Source organism: Gouania willdenowi, chromosome 7 (genome assembly GCF_900634775.1).
Source record: "Gouania willdenowi chromosome 7, fGouWil2.1, whole genome shotgun sequence".
NCBI lineage: Eukaryota > Metazoa > Chordata > Actinopteri > Blenniiformes > Gobiesocidae > Gouania > Gouania willdenowi.
The window spans coordinates 37,496,683-37,521,571 of NC_041050.1; the positions used below are offsets into that span (position 1 = coordinate 37,496,683).

General features: G+C 37.4%; 1 protein-coding gene across 2 annotated transcripts in view; it reads right to left on the reverse strand.

Moving 5' to 3' along the window:
- cep104 (centrosomal protein 104) overlaps positions 1 to 24,135 on the reverse strand; it is a 40,041-nt gene extending 15,906 nt beyond the window's left edge. For both annotated transcript variants that reach the window (XM_028453216.1, XM_028453214.1), the window contains exons 1-13: positions 24,045 to 24,135; positions 22,847 to 22,973; positions 21,492 to 21,665; positions 21,251 to 21,389; positions 19,927 to 19,989; positions 16,679 to 16,755; positions 16,155 to 16,323; positions 11,381 to 11,536; positions 11,040 to 11,255; positions 9,475 to 9,693; positions 7,765 to 7,932; positions 6,373 to 6,540; positions 4,980 to 5,156 (exon numbers count right to left, since the gene is read on the reverse strand). In XM_028453216.1, the coding sequence (XP_028309017.1) occupies positions 4,980 to 5,156; positions 6,373 to 6,540; positions 7,765 to 7,932; positions 9,475 to 9,693; positions 11,040 to 11,255; positions 11,381 to 11,536; positions 16,155 to 16,323; positions 16,679 to 16,755; positions 19,927 to 19,989; positions 21,251 to 21,389; positions 21,492 to 21,665; positions 22,847 to 22,959 (1,839 nt within the window). In that variant the 5' untranslated portion in view covers positions 22,960 to 22,973; positions 24,045 to 24,135. The remainder of the gene's footprint in view (positions 1 to 4,979; positions 5,157 to 6,372; positions 6,541 to 7,764; positions 7,933 to 9,474; positions 9,694 to 11,039; positions 11,256 to 11,380; positions 11,537 to 16,154; positions 16,324 to 16,678; positions 16,756 to 19,926; positions 19,990 to 21,250; positions 21,390 to 21,491; positions 21,666 to 22,846; positions 22,974 to 24,044) is intronic.
- Positions 24,136 to 24,889: the final 754 nt, after the last annotated feature.

Here is a 24,889-nt window from a genome sequence, read left to right on the forward strand (position 1 = left end):
TCTCTGCAGACCTCTTCTCATTTTAATTACAGGAAATTCAATCGCCCTCCTTCTTTTACTTCGCTACAGCCTTGAAGCAGGTCACCCAGGTAACGGAGAAGGAAAAAGAAGGAAATGTGCAAACCATAGCTGGGCTAACACTGTTAGGCTGTCAGGAGGCCCCGCCCTGTTAAGTAAACCACACGCTAAAAGCAGATACCAGTAAATGCCTTATGTGGAAAGGCAAAATTCAACATGTAACTGACCCTGAACTGTCCATATCGACTTACCGTTTCTCTGAAATCAAATTGTTTCCCGCAGAACGTCTCCGCGCCGAACAGCACGTACCACGTTCTCGAGAATTCAGTCAAATGACTCGGTTTCACTGAATAAAAAAAGGTCTCCAAGAGGCTCTTGACATCCGCTCATGGAATATCCAAGTCATTTTTAAAAATGGGGCCCCTGGCGCTGGGCCCCATTCATATATTGGTATGTGTTAATGATTCGGTACCAACAACTGTCGCAATATTTGACAAATAAATGAGAAAAGGACTTTAATGGAAATTGCTGAAAAAAGGGGAGTGGGCCCACGGGCCCCTAATCGCATTTTGCGAGGCATAATTGTAATCTACGTTGAATTACCTTTGAAACGATATATCACATGACTATGTTGCCATACATTTAAAAATTACCAGAAATGGAGGGTGGGTCCCATTTCAAAAAAAGGGCTCAGAGCGTCTCATCGTATTAATTCATACAGTATTCAAACCAAACTGTATTCCAATCTAACGTGAACTAACAGAGGAGTAGTCGCTTGAAAAATGGGGCCCCCAAGGAACCCCTGGCGTCCCCGTGACACGTACAAGATAATGGGCCCCATTTATATATTGGTATGTGCCAATGATTCAGTACCACCAACCGTCGTAATATTTGACTCGCAAATAAATGAGAAATCAACTTTTGTTTTTTTTTCTTTTCAAAAATTGGGCTCCAAGTTTCGATGCGTACACATCCATAGATTATAGCTACCAAATTTCAGCCCGATCCGTTCACGAATAACAGAGGAATAGTAATTTTAACTATTGTACACAACATGAAGAAGAACCACAAAGTGAGGGCGTTTTAAGTCTGGTAGCGTGGCCTAAAAAGGGAAAAATTTAACAAACACTAGTGAAAAGGGGCAAACGTGGAACAAAAAGAGGCAAAATGTAGGAGAAAAAAAATGAAAGAAGTAGTGTTCATTGGGCAAAAGTTAGCTTATTGGGATGAAAAGTGGTCACATTTTTTTTTAGAAAAAAGGACAAAAATTTGATAAAAGTGTCAAAAAGAACTTGCAAAAATAGACAAAATACAAGGAAAAAAGTACATTTATTGGCAAAGGGAAGTTAAAGTCTGAAAAAAGTGTCAGAACTGAAAAGTGGGTGAATAATAATTACTTTTAAAACATAAAGAGTCACATGTTGATCATCACTGACTTAATCACGGCTTCTACATGTGTCGCTGATAATGTAGTGGACTGGTCTGTAAACAAAATGCCAGGGCTGAATTTTTGTCCCAGTCCAGCCCTGGTGGGAGCCCATCTAGTTGGATGTGATGATTGATTGGTGATCAAACTAAACTACTTTTCAACAGATATACAAAGGATAAATGATCATAACAATTAGGAAATAAATAAATACTCCATCTCTGCCAATGTTTTAAATTATAAAATTTCAAATTCATTTTTATTAAAATTCGCTGCCTTTGTTGTATGTTTTCGACTTATCTAAAAAGAGAGAAGATGAGCTCTTGCATCACGGCTCAATCTAACCTAAAAATGTTTCCTGTGCAAACACTTGAGACACCCAAAACAAACAGGGAGTCGGGGGCTGAGCAAGCAAGCAAGCAAGCATGACCCAACATGCAAACACAGCACACACAGAGTCACCCAAATCCAGAGGGGGTGGGGGGGGGAGAAACTCAGGGAGACACGGCAACTAATAAAGAAAGATGGTGGTGAGATGATAGTTTCCTGGAAATAATTAAATCACTGCTGGAAACCGAGAGAGAAACAGGAGACGATCTTTACCAGTGTTGACAAAAATTATTCTGCTTAGTGGACTTCACTGGTAGCCTGTTAACTCATTTTCAGAGCAGCCAACCCCATATTTCCAGGCATTTTAGATTATTTTATAAATTATTTTTAAGACCCACAGAATATTTTGTACTATGAAAATCTTAAATCTGATTCAGAAAGATTAGACTCTAGTTTCATCAGAGCCTGTTTCGTTCTTCTGTAATCAGCAGTTGAATAAAGGCAAGTTTCACCCAAATCCCCAGTTTGTGACAAAAAGCTGAGAAAAACTACTTATTCTGAAAAAGCCTATTAGTGACTTTGAAGCATTTTTTTTTTGCTTTAGTGACACCTCAACATTGGTTTCCTTCTATAAAACTACAAAAACAACACTGGGACTAGGCTTTTGATGGCAAACTTATTATTATTTTACTATCTATATCAGAGTTGAATGGATTTCTTAATTTACTTTTAAACCAATTGCTGAGCTACTGATGTGTGCGCATACGCAGTGTTCAAATATGAGTGTGGAGAAAATGTAAGAAGCCATATGATTGGCTGAAAGCAAACACACCTGATTGGCTGATGAATCTGTCAGTTTTATCAGCCAATGGTGACGTTCATTGATCCGCGACGTCAGGGCAGTCTCAAAATTCACCACACACATTTCTCTCACAAATGCACAGAGGTTTCACAGCACAGAAGCAGTTTGTAAATGCACATTCAGCAATTTGCATTACCTGTGGATTTATAACACAAGTTTGCATAAAATATATATTTGCGAAACAGCTTATGTGCAATTGTGAACGTGAAATACAACTGTGAAACAAAGCATGTGCATTCGTGAAAAACCATGAAAGAGTTAATTAATCATGATACTGTTCTGATTCCATACATTTAGCAGCTTTTAGATAATTTGGGAGATTTTTTAGATCATTTAGCAGCTTTTTCAGTCAAAATTCCAACTGGTGCTGCTTTTGATTGCTCTAAATAATTAGGAAAAGTTTAACATTTCAATGTAAACCTCTTTTGTTTACATTAGGAGGATAAACACTGTTGCGACCTGAACAAAAGTCTGTGGGGTTGGTAGTAGACAATGAAGCTGAGAAGAAAAGCTCTCCTAAGAGACCTTTACTCTCCCTTAACTCACTGGCTGCCAGCCTTTTTCAGAACAGCAACCCCCTGACTGCCAGCCATTTTAGAGCATTTTGACTGATCTTTGAAAAACCAGAAAATATACTATATCTACATGAAAAACATAATTGACGTATATGTACGTCAATGGCAATCAGTGAGTTAACAGTGCGCTGACAAGCTCTGATGGCTGAAGTTAGTGATAAAATCACGGACTGTTGAAGGCGCACGAACCCTGAGGATAGAAGTCCTTTTGGGTTGGAGTCCTTCAACAGTCCGTGATTCACTCGCTAACTTCAGCCACCAGAGCATGTCAGTGCACTGAGCTCTTCTTCTCTGCTTCATTGTCTACTACCAAACTGCAGAATTACAACTGTCACCCCTGTGATCATACTGTAGATTATTTTTCAGGTCACAACTTATTCTCTTTCGGTAAACCAGAGAGAGATTTCAAGACGGCGGAATACAGGTTTTAAAACGGTAAAGTAGTCCCATTGTTTAAAGGTAATAAAAAGAATATGGTGCAAAATAAAGTGTTTTGTTAGGCATAGATGTACTAATTCAAAGATTTTAAAAACAAAATTTGTAAAACAGTGGCGGATACCTTTAAGACGAAATGACTGGCCACAGAAAACCAGTGAGTGATTGCACTTAGTCTCAGTCAATTCCAATAAAAATCTCATTCAGATTATTCGGGAGGATGGGTGTCACTCTTTTGGAATTAACAATTTAGATATTACACTGCATGTGTATACTAAACCGCACATGTTCCATTATGTTTATATAAAGGCTGCAAAAAGCTACTGTTTCCAGATTGGAAAAAGCATGACACTAAAGCTGAAACTCTACCAAACAAAGCAGTTTGATTATGGCTTTACTATAGAAGACTTTTAACATAGCTGGGGGGCTTTTTGCTTTGGATGACGCTATTCAGTGAAAAGAGATGCTTAAGATTCTTTCGATTTTATTACCAAATAAAAGCTCATGGGGTGTGTCTAAGTGTAAGGGCAACAAATGTCCCCGTAAAAATGTTTTCTTGGTTGAGAATTAAAGTAGAAGGTTAGATCCAATTGTATTATCAGAAAGGTTTGTTTTGGGTTTTGTGTCTTTCTCTCTTTGGCTGCCACATAAACCACACTTAGGTGAAACTAACATATCTATTTTGTCATAAATTGTAATGTATCATCATTTTGGCTTGAGCAATATATCAAGGTTCAAGATACATCAAGTTTTCCATTTTGACGATATAGAAAGTTACAATATCGCCTATATGTATTTATTTTATAGCTTATTTTGTATTAAAATACTCATTTTAGGAGTCGCTGCTTTCGCTAAGCTCAGTTAGATGGATTTCTGAGTGTGTCCTAATCCAGACCTTCCTCTAAACAAGCCACACTACAGAACTCACTCACATGTGCTGTCCCCTATTGGAGAAAAACCCAAAAGCAGCACATATGTGACAATGACTGCATTTCAGTTTGCCTTTGTTTAATGTAATTGATTTTTTACGGAGGGGGCAGATGTTATAAGTTTGACTTCTTTCTGCTCCTTTTCATTCATTCAGTTTTTTCATTGTGGAGGAGAAAGAAATTAGTTTTAATGTCTTGAATGAAATGAATAAACAAAAACAAATATTGTGCAGCTGTTTGTTAATAAATGTGCCTGTGTGGCATTTTGGATCAGCAAATTTAACCCCGAACTGTCTTTCTGTTAAGACTTAATTCAGCAAAAAATATTGAGATTTATATCGTATATCACCATTTTGAGAGAAAATAGTGAAATATGAACTTTGTTCTAGATCGCCCAGCCCTACCGTCATGACGTTATCCAGAGTAAAGCCAAGGTTCCCAATGCCCAGTTCAGGGAGTAGCTTTTCCAGCAGCTCAACCCGACACTGAGCAGAACGAGAGGGAAAGTTGGGTTTGAAGGGCTTCACCAGCTCAGAGGGAATTATCTGCAGGGCTCGGACATCCTTCAAAATGGCAATTTCCTGATGGAAAAAGACACGAGAAACAATCAATGAGTTATAGTGCTGAGTGAATTTAATCTGTTTTTTAAACTTACACCTTTAAATCAAATCACATATAAGCTCCAGGCTGGTGACAAACAGTAATTTATCTTTTAACGCACACATCTGGTAAAGACAAGTCCTGACAGCGTTACAGTGAGTCCCCTGAGAAGAGTCTTTGTTGTTGTTGCCATTTTAGTCTCATCATCAGGTGAGCGGAATGCATGTTGGAAACATGGGGTCACACACATACAGAAAGTAGAGGGAAGGTCATTTATTCTTCACAAACAAAGAGGCTTTCAGGGGCTGCTTCAGTGCATCTCTTAACAACTCACACACACATTTAGTCTGTGTTTCAAATGGCACAATCCATACTATACATTACAAACTCCATGAGCATATATATATATACAGTATATGCTTTACAAAATCCATTACAGTCCTACCTCCACTGTGATTATGTCATCAGTCCTACATCTACAGTGAAAATGTCAGAATTCTACAGAATTTCATAGCTATATGTGAAACTAATTGTATTAGCCCCCCTACTGAGTCATTTTGCCATTCACATGTGCAATTCCCCAAAAATATAAAATAATAAGTCCTAATATGCGTTCAAATTTTCATGAGTTTTTAAACGTGTTCAGGCCATGAATAATGCATTCACTTTTTTGTAAGAATAATAATAATAAAAACGAGATGCATTACAATAGGGTCCTACGCACCGTTATTGCTCGGGCCCTAATTAATCACAATTACTGAGCTTTAAATAACCTAATAAAAGTTAACATTCCTCTTGTGTTAGCTTTCTGTTAGCATCTCTTATGCTAATGCATCCTAAACAGCTGTAAAATACACTAAAAACAAATATCTATCATCTCATTTCAGTCAAGTTTACACGTGTGAAAACTTGAGTATTAGAGCTACAAGACACTGTAACATTAACTGTCATCTGTCATATACTGTGGTTACACATGCAGCAAATAACAAAATAGAAAAGAAACATTGGTTTAAAAATGACATCCTGTTTTTGGAAGTGAACGAAGATGTTCAAGTCAAGTAAAAAGAAAAAATATTCTTCTCTATAAAGCAATGCATTCGAACATGAACAAGTACTGTATGCTGACGTAAGGAAGCCACACCTGCATTGACACAACACAAGTGATGTTTAATAAACATGCCAGTGCTGCAGCAGTACCTGTATGAAGGCTGTGACTGTAGCCCGTAGGCGACTAGAGCTGCTGCCTGTCCTGGCCAGCAGGTTGGGACACGTCTGCTCCAAACAGTGGGTCACCTCGGCCCGACCCAGACCAGGTATTAGCCGACTCAGAATCAGCTGCAGAAGCTTCAGAGAAGCATGGAAAACCTGAAGGAATGTAGTATAAAAATGACCTTAAATAAGTTTCTTTAAGGATAGATGAGCCCAAAAGTGTAAAGTACTTATTTTTGTCTCATTTTAGCAGTAAAAAATACAAATAATGCTAAAGTTAACAGTGGTCCGCTGTCACTGAGAGGCTTCTATAAGCTTATGATCAAAGTGGTTGGGAAAGGAAATAGGATAGATAAATATTAGTGGTAAATCTTGCCAAGGAAATATTTTGTGCATATTTTTTAAATATGATAATTTGTTGTGGCAAACATGATCTACAGCAGGGGTGTCAGTCATTTTAGTTCAAGGGCCAAATACGGATTAACTTACATATTATAGAGGGCCACAAGAAACTGAGTAATTTACCAAAATCATTATTGTGCTGTAGTTTGCACTTTCACGTATAAATAAATGATCAAATATGTAAGGCACCGATAATATCAAAGCAATAAGTGACAGATATCAGTCCCAGCAGGATCTTCACTTTATTTCCTTTTGTGGCCAATTTTATTGTGGTTTTTGTGGAATAATTTAAATAAAATTGCAGGATTTTGGAATAATTGAACGTTCTTTGAAAAATTTTAGATTAAAAATGACTGCCATCACTTGATATAAACATGGGGAAAATGTGAGCCCTGCAAATATTGTGACGTTTTATTGAATGTGTGTATTTAAATGAGATATTTAGTTGGTAATTTACACAATGATTCATGGTTTCTCTGACTTTGTTTTACTTTCGGCCACAGGCCAGATTGGATGCTTCAAAGGGCCGGTTTTGGCCCCCAGGCCTTGAGGTTGACACGTGATCTACAGGAAACTTTGACAACAACTGTGTAAAAGTAGTCAGAATGCCTTCAAACAAAAACTTTATAATCGCCCTGCATAGACAATAAGATCTAAAAAAAAAAAAAAAAAAAAAAAAAAAAACAGTTCACAAATTCCCCAAACTATGATCAACATAATTTCTGAAAAAATATTTTGGGTTTTATGTTATTCATTTACACAGAAAATAGATGTGATTTTCCAAGAATCCAGAGTTTAACATATTTCTACAAGAAAGAGACAAATGAATCCAGTTTTGGTTATTTGTCTTCATTGCAGTCAATTCTTGAAACATGACGGAAAGTGGAAAATTATTGACCAATTGATTTCTACAACCTTGTTGTTAAATTACAGTAAAATTCCCATTGTGTGCTGTTGATATTTAAGGAAATGACTCACAGCTGTGACTTTATCCTGCAAGCTTTTCTTAACCAGAAAGACAGCAGCTCTGATCATGTTTCTGAGCTCCTCCTTGGTAGCAGTGGGTGAAGCCTCCAAAAGCCTCTTACACACCTCCATCAGTGCATTCTCTCTCAAGCCCCAGGTTCTGGAATAAAACATGGCAACCTGCAAAAGGCAAAACAAAAAAAAAACATGTTGCCAAATTATGCTGTGTCGGTCACTTAGAAATTTTATTGGTGGTTCTTTCACTGGACGATGCATTTTACATGATTACAACCTCAAATGAAGGAATTTCCCCTTTAGTCATTTGTATAAACTAACATCCACATAACATGACAATATTTAAATAAATCAAAAATAAATCAAAATTAAGAGGACAAGTTTTCAAAACAAGGTTAAAAAAAGCATTATATACTGTGTGTGTGTTTTCAACAGCTATTTTTGAAAAAATAAATTGGGTTGGTTGGTTGAATTAGAAAAATTTGAATTCAAAAACAAAAAAAAGTGGGTCGTGATTTAATGACGAGGCAAAATGTGGGTCCCAGGGTGAGACCAGTTGAGAAGCCCTCGTCTAAAGCATAAACACAGCTCATTTACAACCATAAAACAGACCTCCGCCAAAAGCCAAAATTACTCAAACTCTAAAGGCTTGTAAGACAATTCTAGTAAATGACTGTGGTACTGTTGTATGATCAAAACAGAACGTGACACCAAACTTACGACTAGAGCATGTAATGCTCCAACTCACCAGCAGGAGGTGTTTTAGAACCAGCTCAAAGAGCTGAACGTAGGGATTTATCAGTTATTCAAACTGATCTAGAATCAGTAAACTGATCCGGATCATCCCCAAAATGTAATTACTTGTTCCCATTTTGGATATTTTCTGAAAATTCCGTCCATTAGTTTTTGAGTCAAAACTGTGAAGGTAGAGAACTAGTAGAATGTGATTTGAGAAATTGAAGGAAAAACATGTGAACGTGTATGTAAAAATGTTTACTTGTATAAAAAAATCCACACTCGTGAAATTAATTTCATGTCCCAAATGATGGGAACATTTCTACAGGTACAAATCTGTTTTGCAAAACTCACGAGAGAAAAGTATTTAAAGCGTCTGTAGCGGCAGATTGGAGAAGTTAAATTTAACTTTCTATTATATAGCGCAAATCACAACAATAGTCATCTCGAAGCACTAAGTTATAACCACAGAGGTGTGTCTGTAAATGATAATTGTCACAAGCAATAACAAAACCATGTAATGGTAAATGTTGGATTACAAGTTTGCAGCTCTCATTTTATGTGTGTAAATATCAGTCTACACATTTGTGATGTAAATATTTTCCCATTCAAATCACACGTGAATATTTTCTTTGGGTTAAAGTTTTACTCTACAGGTTCACATTTTTTCCCCATCATTTGTGACATAAAATTAATTTCACGTGTGTGGATTTTTTTATACACAAGCTCACATCACATTCTACCATATCTCCCATTTTGCAACATATCTACCTTCATATAAAACTGCTCACAGACAGACAAACAAATAAAATAATGCAACGCTGGCATAACGTCCTTGGCGGAGGGTGCACACACAATAAAAACTGTTGGGAACTGCTGCTGTACAGGGTATGTGTGTATATAAGTTGAACGGATGAACGACAACAGGAGAAAAAATATGTAATAAACTGTGTTCAGTCTCTTTTTTCTCACCAATCTTTCCCCATAAACTTCTATGGGGAGTCCAGCCTCTCTCTGAGCTTCCTCTGTAAGAGGCTCTGGCTGTCTGCTTATCCCTGGACTGTGTAGAGCTGTTTGGACATCCATTTTGGGACCATTTTCCTCTGCTGGGCTGTGGGCGCTTTCTAAAATCCGATCTTTCTTCTGCAGAGTTGGCAGTGGCTTCTCATCATAGGCCACACTAGTCATTCTCTGCCACAAGATGCGGAAAAAAACATTGGAACCTAAACATAGACCACAATCTTAATTCCTGACCAGAAAAAGAAACATAATGAGCATTTTAACATTTTAGCTAACAGAAGATCACTTTAATTCTACATCCCTATTTCTATTTTTCAAAATAAAGTCAATCCACAACAAACCCCAGCTCGTGAGCACTTGTTGTGGCCAACTGGCACCCCGCTGCCATGTCCTGGGCTCAAAGCACTACTAAGGAGCCAGGTTGGCAGCCACTGGAGTCAGTGAACTGTTACACGCTTTTAATTAAATAGTGAAACCTAAACCTGCAGTGGGGTCGCTCTCACTAAGTGGTGGGTAAAGCACTAGAGCACCTGGTGGTCATGATCTCCCTGTGCACTATGGGCCCAGAGGAAGTAGCGATGGAACATGTACCTGAATGACTTTAGTAGAGAGAGTTACAGGATAAGTTAGAGACATAGCAACAGCACTGGATGAAGTCTCTTCAACTTATTGCAGAGTCAAGTTTAGATATAGCAGGGTTCTCGCCAGGAATTTATCACAGCATAGGGGGAACATGTGTTACTGCCCTACTTTAAAACCAAAAGTTATTTGTTGAATTGGTGAAGGGTCATGATGAATGTAGTTAGAGAGTTACTCATGCTTGAAATAGGTCTTCCACTAATAAATACTCAGACACTGGCTCGACAAGAAATAACATTTTATTCAGAATACTGATTTGAAGACGCACACTTATCAAATTTAAATGAGGTATTATGTAGTGTTGGTTTTGTCTCTGACTTGAAAGCATCTTTACTCTGACTTATCTCGGACTGCCCGAACTCGGGATTTTTTTTGTCAAGACCGGTGAAAACCAGCACTGATTTCTGCTATTCTTCAACTTACTCTTCAACTACTGTGATAATGAGGAGAAGAACTTGATAAAATGATAAATATCTTCGATTCATGCTTTAACTTTTTTTTTCTCTCTGTCAAATGTATTTTAAAGAAACTAATACTAAAGAGCGACTAACTAACTTGGTCTTGACTCCCAAAAGTCTTGGTCTTGTCTTGGTCTCGGTGCATTCTTGTCTCGGGCAAGTCTTGGTCTTGGATAATGTGGTCTTGAGCACAACACGAGTATTATGTGAGAGACCCACAGTAATTGCGGGACTGTTATGTGTTTCTCGACTATGCAGATTAAAAAGAGTAATTATTACGACGGTACAGATTAAAAAAGGAAAAAACAAGAGAAAACGTCTCACGTAGGGGGCCCCTATGCTCAACAGCACTGGCGAGAACCCTGAAATATACACAAGGAATTTTGATATATTACAGTAGATATACGAAGAAAAACTCACATCAGTCTTTGGTACAACAGCAGGAACAGAGGGTGTGTGAAGGTCCTTGGGTGTCGTTTCACTGACGGGAAATTGTTTTTGATTAATGTGACTTTTTAGCCCCTTTTTTAAAGTGACTGTGAATCCAAGAGGTACGGTGGGAACTGAATGATGGCTCGGAGACGGAAGGACAGAGTGTTGATATTCTGCTGGAAATGAATCCGCTGCCTTTCTCATCTAGGGACATGGCAGAAAGACAAATATCTAATTAGTTTGGAATGTAATACAGTAGTTTTCCTCTGATCTCCCGTTTTTCATATGAATCGATACCATGAACCACAATCACCAGACTAGTGACTGACCATTGTAACGTCCAGCAGGTTGTAGACCTCCAGCTGGTGATAAACACTCTTCCTATATTCCTCCATCTGCTCTTTCTTCTGCTTGGCCAAATTGTAGTCTTCCTTTTCGATTGCACATTTCTTCTCAACCTCATATCGGGCTAGACGTTCCCCCACCTATTGGGGCCAGGCATAAGAGAAAGACCGTGGGCACACACTTAATCTTCAGCATCCGACAAAACAGGAACCGACATATATTAAAGTCATCATGTTCTTGTAATCCGTCAGTTTAACGTCAAATATCCACTAATCTTGTCTATATGACGGAAAGAAAAAGTCTTCACTACTATTGACGGCAGAAAGCTTCTTAGAATCTAATTGCATTAACACACATGTATCCCATCGATGCAAAAGCAACATAAACATTCTATAAACACCTCGCCTCGTTCTGTAGCGAGTAGGTTGGATTGAGAGAATTGTGAATAGAGCGGTATAGTGTGTATTGAGTAGTTAGTAGCTACATTTCATTTTAGGGATTGCGGCAGGAGGAAAAAGCGTGTGTGAGGGGCACATAACAATAACTATAAAAAAACTGACAAAAGCACCAGTTTATTTTCAACCAGCCTACTGTACTCTCGGGCAAATACTGCATTTCACAATCGCAAAATGTCGTCCATGTGTGGTTATACCAGTGCTTCTCAAAGAGTGTGCGCAACAAAAAGGACATTTTTAATTTTATGCCAATATCCTAAAAGTCCTTTATTCATTGACAATAAAGATCAATAACACTAAACAAAATCCCAACATACAAAGAAAGTAATAATAAGAAGCCGAATGATATAGCAGAAATTAAAAGAGCATTAAACTATAAGACTGCATTAGATATGGAGCGGGAACAAAATGTAACGTGGAACTAAAGAGTAAAGTTGAGTAAAACAATACATCTTCCATAGCTTTTTTTCATGCTCGAGTACCTAAAGATGCAATGGGCGCAGGTGGGGCTTGAAAGTTCACCTTTGTCCAAAGTGGGAAATACCCAAAAAGTTTGAGAATTACTGGGTTATACAATTTACCACCTTTCGAGAAATAAATTACAAAGTAGTGAAAAAATAAAATGAAGCACCTTCTTTTTACATAATTTTGTGGATCTAAATGGAAGATGACTGTTTTTTAAAAACGAGGGAGTGTAGAGAAATTGTTTAACAGCTGGTTAGCTGATCTGAATTTTCAGGGATCAGGTGGCGTCGTGCAGCATCCTTTGACGTCCTGAGGGATTTTCAGCATGACTGCCTTGCCTAGAATGCTGGTACACCAAGCCAACAAGGTGTTAGTGTCTGTGTTATCTGGTTACAGTAGGGTATGTGTGGATGGGAAAGCTGGAGAGCCACAACACAAGTACTCTCACTGCAGCTGTTGGGCTCATTAACAATTTATGGTTTGCATGGGAACGCTGTAAACAAAGAAGGTCAGTAACAGGAATCTGAACAATGCGTGACAACTACTGTTACAAACCACAAGGCACTATGACAACTGTAACAAAATGTCATCTTTCAGATCACGTTTTGAAAACAAAAAGTCATATTTCAGCTGCAAACTGGAAGATTGCATAATAAACCAAAAAAAGTTTGTTTTTATTCGAGCCGCATGAGCTGAAATTGATAAAATCACAAAAAAATTAGTTACTCGAACACCTACTAAGCATTTCCCAGATCCTTCTCATAGCAGCTCAGCTTGAAGCAGTTCGCGCATATCACCAAATTTCGTCCGAACAGAAAAGTTTTAAGTGTGTATCCCTTACCGATATTATGAAGCCAGCGTCTGGATAAGTCTGATTAGAGTCGTTATTCGGCTTAGAGACTGATGATATCAGTGCTAAATTTTTATATCATCAGGTCCCGGAACACAGGCTGCCTGTTGTTCTAGCAGTAAGGGAGAGACAAAAATGTCACGGAATACATTTTTTTTAAAGTGCCTTGTGCTAACTAAATCAGCCAATAATATCATGTGAACACAAACAACCAATTAACCTAAACATTTCATAAAAGAATGATGAATCCGCCTTTAAGAAGCATGGACGATGGCACTTTACGGAGCGCATCAGTCTCTCAATCTTGAGTGACAGCTGTCAAATCTGCAATGTTTCAGCACCAACGACAGCGCAAAATCACTTTCAGAATACAAAAACCCACAAATACTAAATATTTACAAACTTTTACATCCATAAAGGTGCGTTCACACCGAACATCACTGAAGCGACGAGATTACATTCAACATCAACATAAAGACAGTACGTCAAGCGACCTCAAACGATGCGACTTGCATGATTTGAGCGACTCGGTCAGAATCAGAATCAACTTTAATGGCCATGTATGTTATACACACAAGGAATTTGACTTGGTGAACTGTGCTCTCTCTAACAATGTAAACATTAAATAATATCAACTAGAAAATATAAACAGCAGTTAAAGACTAATATGTGCAAAACTAAATAGGATAATATAACAAGATAATAATAATAGATAACGTGCAGTAGTGAGTACTGGGATGATGAACTAAACATGAGTTAATTTTATTTCAGTATTTGCAATGAAGAGTGAAAGTGAACATTTAAATTAAATAGTATACGTATATGTACATTCACAGTGACAGTTTAGTTCCAGGGTTGTTACACATTTAGTTCCAGGGTTCTTACTGTACATGTTTAGTTACAGAGTTATTACACAGCAACAGGTGTGACCCTCTGACTGTTTAGTGTTCATCAGAGTGACAGCCTGGTGAAAGAAACTATTCCTTTGATGGGTTGTTTTGGCGTACAGTGATCTGTCGGAGGGGAGAAGTTTGAACAGATTGTGTCCAGGGTGTGAGGGGTCAGCAGTGATGTTACCTGCCTGTTTCCTGACCCTGGATAGGTATAAGTCTTGGATGGGGAGCAGTTCGACACCACACCGATGATCTTTTCTGCAGTCCTGATTAACTGTTGTAGTCTGTGTCTGTCTAGTTTGGTTGCAGATCCAAACCAGACAGTGATGGAGGTGCACAGAACAGACTGAATGATGGAGGTGTAGAACATGATCAGCAGCTCCTGGGGCAGGTTGAACTTCCTCAGCTGACGCAGAAAGTACATTCTCTGCTGTGCCTTTTTTCTGATAGCGTCTATGTCGGAGGTCCACTTCAGAGATTGTGGATCCCAGGAACCTGTGGTCGCGCTCAAAGTTGAAAAATTGGAACTTTTCAAGCGACTTCAAGAAACAACTTCCCTGGCCATCACTGTCTGTAGAGCGGAGGCAGCAGCCCCTTCCTCCCGCTACAGTGAGAAGGCTGCAGTGGGAGGGCTGTACACTTCCTCAAATGAAAGCAGTTTACTCCTTGAATAAGCCTACATTCTGAGTGAACTCATCCTTTAGTGACTTTGTAAGTTGATCATTTAAACCCTAAAAGCGGCGCCGTCTAAGATAAGTGCTGTAAACGTATGGCCAGAGAAGAAGTGATCAGCCCTCTGAGTGCAGCAGCCCTCCCAGCGCTGCTGCCGGCTCTGCAGATGCTCAGTTTTTACATTCAATTTTCTGTGTACAATAAATTTTCCAATGATTTCAACTCAATAAACACACAGCTGTCCAAATATAATACCTTTAAAATTTAATCAAAACACGGTCAAAATCTGGGCGGTGTCAGAACTTGTTCCGACAGGATCCAGCACAAATTATGCTCTGGATGATATGAATTACTATTCATGCTTTCTTTTTTGACATACTATAATTATATATCCTTATACTAAATATCCCTATATCCAATATCCCTTTTTTACGCATAATTAAATATATTCTCAGGCTAACTTTTTTCTAGGCCTATTTTATGGAACAAACAGATTCATAACATCTGATTTAATCTTAATTTTAATCTTATGAGACAATCAGATATAACTGGGACAGTCAGATTATCACTAAAAGACCAAGCTCCAAAAATCTAGAAAATGTACTAATAAAAAGTCTGCCTTCTCTCCTTTAAATACGAAACTTAATACACATTAAACAACTTATAAACATATACCAAATAAATCAAATGAGCAGAAAACAATAGACGCTAAATGATAGATAATAAATCAATCAATAACCTTGTATGTCATTTGTATTGCCTTAAATCAGCAATAATGTCATCTTTAATTAACTGTATTAACTGATCGTTGGATTTCTAAATATTAAAAACCTTCTAATTAAAGACTAATGTTAGATATAAACTGTGGAATTTCTGCCTGACCCAAATAATGTGTATATGTCTTCATTTCTTGATGAGCTAATGTTTTGATTCTGACAATCACAAATGTCTTACTTATCATCACAAAAGAAGAAACATTGCCAGCAATGTTCCAGGCCAAGGAGAAAATGGACCAGATAACAACGTAAGTACTGGATAAAATAAACTACATACTCTGTCTTTCTGAAGCTTCTCAGGTTTGAACAATTAGAGTAACTTCACTCTATTCTAACAAGATGCAAAAAAAATGTTTGTCTGTGGTTTTCCTCTTGTTGTTATAGCAACTATTGGCTTTACACACGTCATTGTTCAGAAACTATAGAGTCTACAGTGTAGACCAACTGAGCACTGCATAGTTTATGACCCAAGGTATAAAATTGTTCTAAAAAAACATTTGAATGTGTATTTTTTTTTTTTTTAAAGGTGCACATATTTTGTTTATTGGTAATACATTAAAAACATTTTTTGTTATATACATTTCCACTACAGCTACCCTTTAAAGAGAAGCTGGTGTAAAGGTGATATCTTGAGTCTGTCTGACTACCTTCTGTAGGTCGACGATGGCCTGCTTCAGATTTTTAACCTGTTCATGTTCCTCCTGATGCATCATGTCCTGCTTTTTTTGGTCCAGTTGACGAATAATGTGAGCAAGTTCAGGATCCTGATACATATCGAAGGCAAGATCGTCCAAAGGGGAGATGGACTCGCATTTGCTGAATGAAACAAACAGATCACATATGGAAAGTACAGTTAATTCCTCAGATCGGGTTGAAAAAATAAAAGCCATTAGCTGTAACAAAGAAATTGCACAATTTCTGAGAACAAACTGACTGTCCCCCCTGACCCCACCCCCAAACGAGTGAGACTGAGGTGAACCGTCTGATGGGGGGTTGATGCATCTAAAAAAATATATATTTCCAAATGTGTTTTTAATTTGCTCAGGCTGCCACCTGCATTGGTGTCAAACACATGTGACCTTATAAAAGGGCTTATTGGTTAACATCCAGACTAAATGGCTCTGTTATTGTCACAAGACAACGGATCCAGGGTTCATTGGCCCAGTCTCACCCCATGAAGGTCGTCTCCAAAGCGGCCTCCAGCTGGGTACTTTTGAGGTAGTGTTCGATCAGCTGCTCTCGGCTTGGCTGGGGGTAAACAGATGGACACATTATCAACACGTGCATATTTACTCTTGGATTACTTCACTAACGAAGAGTTGATCACTGTCATCTAGTCCCATCAGCTTTAAAGCGGACCCCACTTCCTATAGTTCAATATACATCTCATCATCCGTATCATGCTGTAGACGTGAGCCCAGAATAACAGATTTGCTCAAAAACACAAACTCAAAACATATCCAAGCCCTCCACAGTCATGGATGCAGACCAGGTTTGGGGGTCAATTATAATTGTAATTGCGTAATTGATAATTACACTTATGGCATAATTATAATTTTCTGTTGCTGATGTAATTAAATAGTAATTGTCATGAAAATCCTATAAAAATTGTCAATTATAATTTAACGCAAAACTGGGGATCCATGTTACAGTTCTACACATACATAGTTAACAATTATTAAAATATGTTTCATATCAAGCTTTCCCACATTTTACCATTTGAAAATAAATAAATTGAGGTTTATACTGACACAAAAAAGGCTCAGAAGCCCACACCAAAAATATTAAAACCAATATTTTCATTGATTAGGAAGCCTAACAATGTAACCAATAGATTTTGGACCTGTTATCACAAGAGATGCTAACAGAAAGCTAACACAAGAAGAAGGTTCACTTTAATTAGGGTCTTTATTTCAGGCTCAGTAATTGCGATTAATTGTAATTGAATATGGGTAGTTGAAAACATAATTGTAACTGAAAAATTTAACTGATCCCAACCCTGACTCATACCAATACAAATAATTAGCTAGAAAGCTAATTAGTGTTTGGCCACAATGTGAAGCTTGTTGATGACATCATTCCTACTTGCTTTAAGTGTATTCACAATAATGAAATTAGAGGACTACCTACTGATGGCCTGTAATGAGTGGGAGCAATGGTCCACCTTTATACTGTAATTATGTCTCTCTACACGAGGAACAGGATGTTTACAGAGTGACATAAAGACACAGCTCAACTTTCAATCTGTGAAAATGCCATAAATGTACCTTTGACAGTGTTTTCGAGGCACACTGCCATTGGTAGTGGAAGAGAAGAACTTTTAGACGACACACTGGCACAGTTTTAAAAATGTGATTATGTGGTCACGCAGATTTAGCTCTGTTTAAAGACTTGCAATTAAAATGTGTTTCTGGTCGAGTTTTAAAATGTTATAGATTCCGTAAAAGATTTTATGGACAGCGTATGACAGTTCAAATCTTACATATAAAGAAATAAGAATAGGAAAAAAAAAAAAAAGGTAAGTCAGGGTTCTCTACAGTGCTGTTAGAGCGTAGAGGTCCCCCGACGCCGTGATTTTGATCCCCGACGCCAGACATAGGCAACTGGTGGCATGGGGCCACATGTGGCCCTTGATCTAATTTTGTGCGGCCCCCAACACAAATCCCACAAATCCCCAAAAATGTTATTTCAAGAAGTTGGAAGGAAAATAAAGTGCAACTTAGTACACAAAATAACTCCCAAAACCCACAAATCGACAGCAAATTGCACAAAGTACACAAGCACAAAAAAATCCTAAAATACACAAAATTCATTTCAATTCAATGTTATTTATATAGCACAAATTACAACAAAAATCATCTTGAAGCGCTATCAAAATATAACATTTGTAAGAAAAAAACCAACAAATCCACATTGACAAGCATTAACAATGACTCATACAACACAAAATGACAACAGAGACAGACACAACAACCACTTAAACAAACAAAATGACTTTGAAAACACAAAAAACAACACATTACAGAATAGCACACACACAAACTGTCAACAAAATTACCCAAAATGACAGGAAAATACAAGCAACAAAATTACTAAAATGAACCACAAAAACACACAAATTGACAACATAAATGCAGAAAATGATAGAAAAAGACACAAAAATTAAAACAAGAGCACAAAAAATAAAAACAAAATCACTAAATTCTGACAAAACCACGCACAAAAAAAATGAATACTCGGATCAATCAATATTCTAATGCTGACAAAAATGTTGATAATGTGGCCCTTGGATCAGGCATGCATGGGTTGTTTTAACTCCCTTTTTTAATCTGCATAACCAATAAACTGAGAAACAAAGAAAAAAACTGTGGGAAATGTAAGATTTTACTGGAAACTACTATGCACTACTATGGACTTAACCCATAATCATCGTTCAATATAAACAGTGTGCTTCATAATCTAAACAAAAACAATCAACTAAATAAAACAATAGAAACATATAAAATTAATAAATCTTTAGCTTTACTTCACAAAATTTGGCCCTCAAAATGCAGAAAATAGTATTTGAGAGGGTTTTAAATTTTGAAACTCGCACACCGAGCGATCCCCTTACGCTGTGAAAAATTCCTGGTGGGAACCCTGTATGTAATGGAAACTTATAATGTAAGTGAAGGTAGTATTTTATTATTTTACACTTTTTTTAAAAGTGGAACAAAGTTTGGAATATTATCGTACTCAAGATAAAACTCAAATAAATGGCATTTTTCAAAAAGCATAAAAGTTATTTCATAGCAACAGCTTCCAGTCATATAACAGGTAAAGAGGAACAAGTTCCAGCACAACCTGCTGCGTGGAGGAGTTGGATTATAGCAGCCCAACAATGTGTCGTCTGTTTGGTGGAATCTGTGCGTTTCTTCTGTGCGTTTTAAGGGGCTCTCACTGATCCATCCACAGTGCTATCTGATTACACTGACTCACTAAAAGTCCTATTAAACAAACTCGTGGACTCCCACTGTCACATTAATACACAAGATAACACATCAGACACTTGAGATATGCAGAAATGCACATGTATTGTAATGTAGTTTACACAGTCGAGCACTTCATAGGAATCACATGTAAAACTAATATATTGGTGGAAAATGTATATTTCCTTTTTTTTTCAAAATAAAATATTAACTAAGCAAAGAATGAGTTTTACTGACAGGAATTTAACATTATATATGAAGTTAACACAGTAATTAATTCCGTATCTACATCCCATTTGAAAAAAACAAAAGTTCAAACAGTCACATGGGTTCAGAGTGAGTGCGAGTGGATGAATGAAGATGATGAATATAGTCCACATGTGACAGAACCACAGCACAACACCACCACCTGCTGCTGCTGCTGTGGACGGTAACAAAGATGCTCACTTACCATTGTGTTAAACGCATTGCCTTCCAAGGAATCTCCCAGGACGTTGATGGCAACCAAAGCAACCTGAAATTGTAAACACCAGTTGATTATTGATTATTAAGGAGGAACAGAATCAAAAAGAAACATGAGCATTGTTTAGGATATGTTCAGAATGTGGGTAGGATATTGAAATAAAGACAAACACACAATTTTCCTTCATTGTGAGGGCACATAAAAACTCATTGTTTACTTGACTTGATTCCACACTTATGCAAATTCTGTGCTAATTCCAGCAAGTTCTTTCTTTCTGTCTTCTTTTTAAATTATATGTTAAAGTTTCATTTATTCAGACAACTTTTTTTCAGATCTCCTGACATGTTTTGATTGTCAACTGCAACTCTTCTTCAGAGTGTTGTGGCAATTATTATATTAATCATGATATCATCAAATGTGTGTTCATGTGTACAATATGTCATGTATTTATACACAATGACTGCATTATATCGTTGTACTTTTGAACAGAAACATTGCTCCTTTGCTGAGTCATGTTAGATTAGATTCCCCGCAGTACAGACAGATTGTGCTGTATTCACAGTGCCAGCAACACAGTCTCTGCTGAAGGTCTCATACCAAAGCTCTGATAAACAGAGCTCTGTAACAGCGCCCAAGATGGGATGCTTGTTTTATGCCTTTCACAGGGTTTACATGGCCGACTCACATTCTTTCACCGATGCACACAGATAAGCTGCATCTGATCATCAAGGCCAAACTCAAACCCACATGTGGACTCCCATGCAGATACACACACACACACACACACACATACTCACTCACATACATTCACATCACACACACACCAACTGACGCACACACATTATCAAGACAGATATCATTGCTCCACTTAATCATTTCAGTAAGTTATTTTTGTCTTCTTTCTGAATGATACATTAAGGTTTAATTTATTCAGACTTGCTGGAATTATTACAGAAGTCAAGGACAGTAGTTTGGTCCTTGTCTTCTTTCAGTCTCCAAGCCTTCTTCTTCTTCTTTATTTCTGACAGAGTGGACGCCTCTCCAAGCCATCGAGAACGTACATCAGCGTCATTTGACATCACGTCTGCAAAACTATGCGGGAAATTGTGGCCCAGAATCGCAAAACAAAATGCATCACACAGTCTGCTTTTGGTTTTGAACGCTTCATCACCCATTAGTGTTAAAAGACTTAAAACTAATGTTTATTTTTCTCACAAATCCCGCCCTATGCTCCCTTAAAAAAAGAGAGTAACTCTTAAAGCTGGTAAAACTGTGATATACTGTATGTCCATGCTCTTACGTAATTCAGTACCTGATTGTAGTGATTGTAGCGGTTGCCATGGTTGTGGTGAAAGGTTATTCTTAGATACTTCCCAACAGCGTCAACATGGACAGACTTTAGTTCTCGGGCTTTAAAATGTGTCTTCTCATTGTCTGACAGAGACACATACCTGTGGTAGTAGCACAGTGTGACTATTTAGGATACAAGAACAACCCAATGTATGCTTATGTGTACGACAACATCCTAATTTAGTTCAAACTTTTCATCTGACCCGAGTCTGCGGAGCTGCCCGGGGAATCCTGAAGAACTGCTCTCAGGAAGAGTGTCACCAATGTGGAACTCAACCTTGGCTGGTATCAGGTACTGGTGAGCCAGCAACTGAAGCTTCCTGACCCGACTTCTCTCTTCCAGCTGGAGAGTAACGTGCTGAGGGAAGGAGCACAGCCTGCAGGACACAGGAGAAAATATAGAACAAAATGTAAAGTCAATCTAACAATGGTTTGAAAACTATGGAAAACCAAGGATAACCAACCGTATCAAACATGCCTCAGCTGTCATTTAAAGCTGATATCCGGAGTTTCTGAGAAATCCATGTTTATGTATCATTCTTTTGAAATGTGAAAAAAATACCTAACTAGTCTTTTAAGTGTTTCGATTGTTAATTTCTTTTAATGTGATATTTATTGACTAAAGTGTGCAGACTGAAGCCAATATAAATGTCATATCCGTGTGTAATAATAATAATAATGTCTTAGATTTATATAGCGCTTTTTTCCAAAGAAACTCAAAGCGCGTACAGAAACTATTATTCATTCACACCAGTCATACCGGTGGTACCGGTGGTAGCCCTGGGGAATACTGACAGAGGCGCGGCTGCCATCTCTGACCACCGGCAACATTCATACACAATTCATACCCATTCATACGAGGCAGTATGGGTAAAGTGCCTTGCCCAAGGACACAACGACAATGACTTGATTAGAGCGGGATTGGAACCCCCAACCCTTCGGTTACTCCAGCACTGAGCCACGGTCACCCTGTGTGTCTCCAGGATCTCTGTTGTGAAGTTGTTCTCAGCGCACACAGGGGGGCAGACGTCTCCTGCTCTGTAACTGATCCTCTTCCAGTATTTAAATGAGCTCCTTTATTCCAGTTTTCACACGTTCAAAAAAAACACATCTTTGTTTTGCTCCACCTCAGATGTGAGGATGTAGATTTTCATCTCTGAAACGCTTTTTTTCTTGTTTGACCACAGTGGGCGGGGCCTCCCAAACATGTTAATGAGGATCGAATTCAGCCGCAGCATTTATCAACATCTGATCATTTGTATGCTGGGATTGGTCAGATACCAATGTTTGATAAATCACACGTTGGTCTTGTTGTACGACCAAATGTAAACTCAGATTGACGCCCGTTTTCATGCAAGGTTGATAAATGAGGACTACTGTGTATGTAGAATAATTCTGAATGTTGTTCCACAACAGAAACTAGATGATCTCTGCAATAAGATATATCAGTAGCGACATTGGTTATCGTCCAAATGAGCTGTAAAATATCGGCCAAAAATCCAATATCGTGCATCACTACTTCGAACGACTGAAAAGAACTTTAAGTGAATGAAAGTACCTGCTGGATCTCCAGCCACTGACTGTGGGGGCGTGGACCAGGAGCTCTTTGGCACTGAAGTTGTCCTCATGACTTGAAGAGTTGACCACAGTAAATTTTATCTTCTTGGGCATGCCTCTGATGAACGCTGCCAAAGATAAGTTAATATTACATTGGATTATATCTGTATAATGCAGATAAAATTAAAAGTAATGTTCACTAATGTGGATAAATGTAGATAAAATAAATAAACAAAATAATTTTAGATAAGAGGTATAGTTACACATATTTTGAATAACAATTTTATTTAGGCAATCTTCAGAAGAAAAAAACCCCCAACAAACAATACTCAATTGTCTAACTAATCAGGTCGAAGCAAAAAAACAAAACAGGAAACCAATATTACTATTTTTACAATACACACTGAATATATATTCTACACAGTTTTATATATACAATTTATACATGCACTAACTTGTTTTTTCCTCAAAATGGTGATAAATGATATAAATCTCAATATTTAAATGATGATTTTAAATGTAAATGTTAAATTTAAATCTAAATGTCACAGGTGAAAGTAAATATTTGGCTAATATGAAAATTCACCGGAAGTACCAAAATAAAAGCTCCTTGACAGAACGATAGATAGATTTAGATTTTACATTTACATTTAATATTTAGCATTTAGATTTAACACCTAGATGTATGTGTAACGTTTAGATTTAGATGTAACATTGAGATTATATTTTTACGAGAATTTTTTTTCACAAAGATTGCTGTAAGTTTGGTCAAAAGTAACATAAAAAAAATTCACATACTATTTTCAAATGTGGTTTGTTGCTAAATGTTGCCAAAACTTGCTGTTTATTTTAGCATATGTAAAGGCACCCCATAGTGTTGAGTTCATTTTATATCATTTTTATTTTTGTTACAATATTTGTAGGGAATATCAAAATGTGGGTTTCGAACATTATAAAACATGTCAGGTAATAAATAGCTTTGAGCTCTACACACTGAGCCTCTTGTTGCTGACTTGGAGCTACATTAGTGAAGGTGGGGGTCTTAAACCAGCACAGCTTACCACACGAACTTAAACCTACGGACGGATTTAAAAGCAGCGACGGTTCTGTCACTAATGTTACACTAAGTCCATAGTTTAGCTGCAACAAATGTGAGGGTAAAACCGTGATTTTTGTGAATGGTTTTGAGGATATCTCACCATAAACATCACCGTGCCGTTGACAGCTTGTCCTATGTCATCTCCATAACCACCGCTAACAACCACTACGTCAATCATACGCAGACGTGACGACGTTACTCGGTCCCGGTGGATTGTGGGATATGTAGTTCAGTCAGTGCTCAGACGTTGTTTTGTCATTTTGAGTGTATTGTCGTATGGTAGACTGTGTATATTATGACAGAAATATTTCAGGATTAATTTCCAGAATGTGGAAAAGATGATTGTTCATTGAAAAGTTAACTTCATTGTATTTTCTACTTCCTGGTTCTCGTTGAAACAAGCAAAAGTAATGAGGGAAATTAAATTTGAATTCCGCAATAAAAGCATCGGTCAGAATTATGTTAGGGTACAGGATATGGAAAAGATGATTATTCAGTGAAAAGCTTGTTTTATTGTATTTTCTACTTCCTGTTTCTCGTTGAAACAAGCAAAAATAATATGTTATTTTCTTTATCAGTTCACTAAACTTGCCTTGATCAAGTATGATGAATTTTTTAGTTACAATTACGATTCAATTATGATTACAGTGATCTCAGTGATCATTTTTTCCAATTACAAATTTTTTTATCCTCAGAAAGTCAATTACAATTGTGTTTTCAATGACTAAAGTTCAATTACATTAAATCACAATTACTGAGACCGAAATAAATAATCTAATAAAAATAAACCATCTCTTATGATAACAGGTTCTAAATCAGCTGTAAAATATAGATTTTTTAAAATCTATCATCAAATTTCTGTCCCATCTATTGGTTACCTTGAAAGGCTTCCTAATCAATGAAAATAAAGTTTTAATATTTTTGGTGTGGACATCTGAGGCTTTT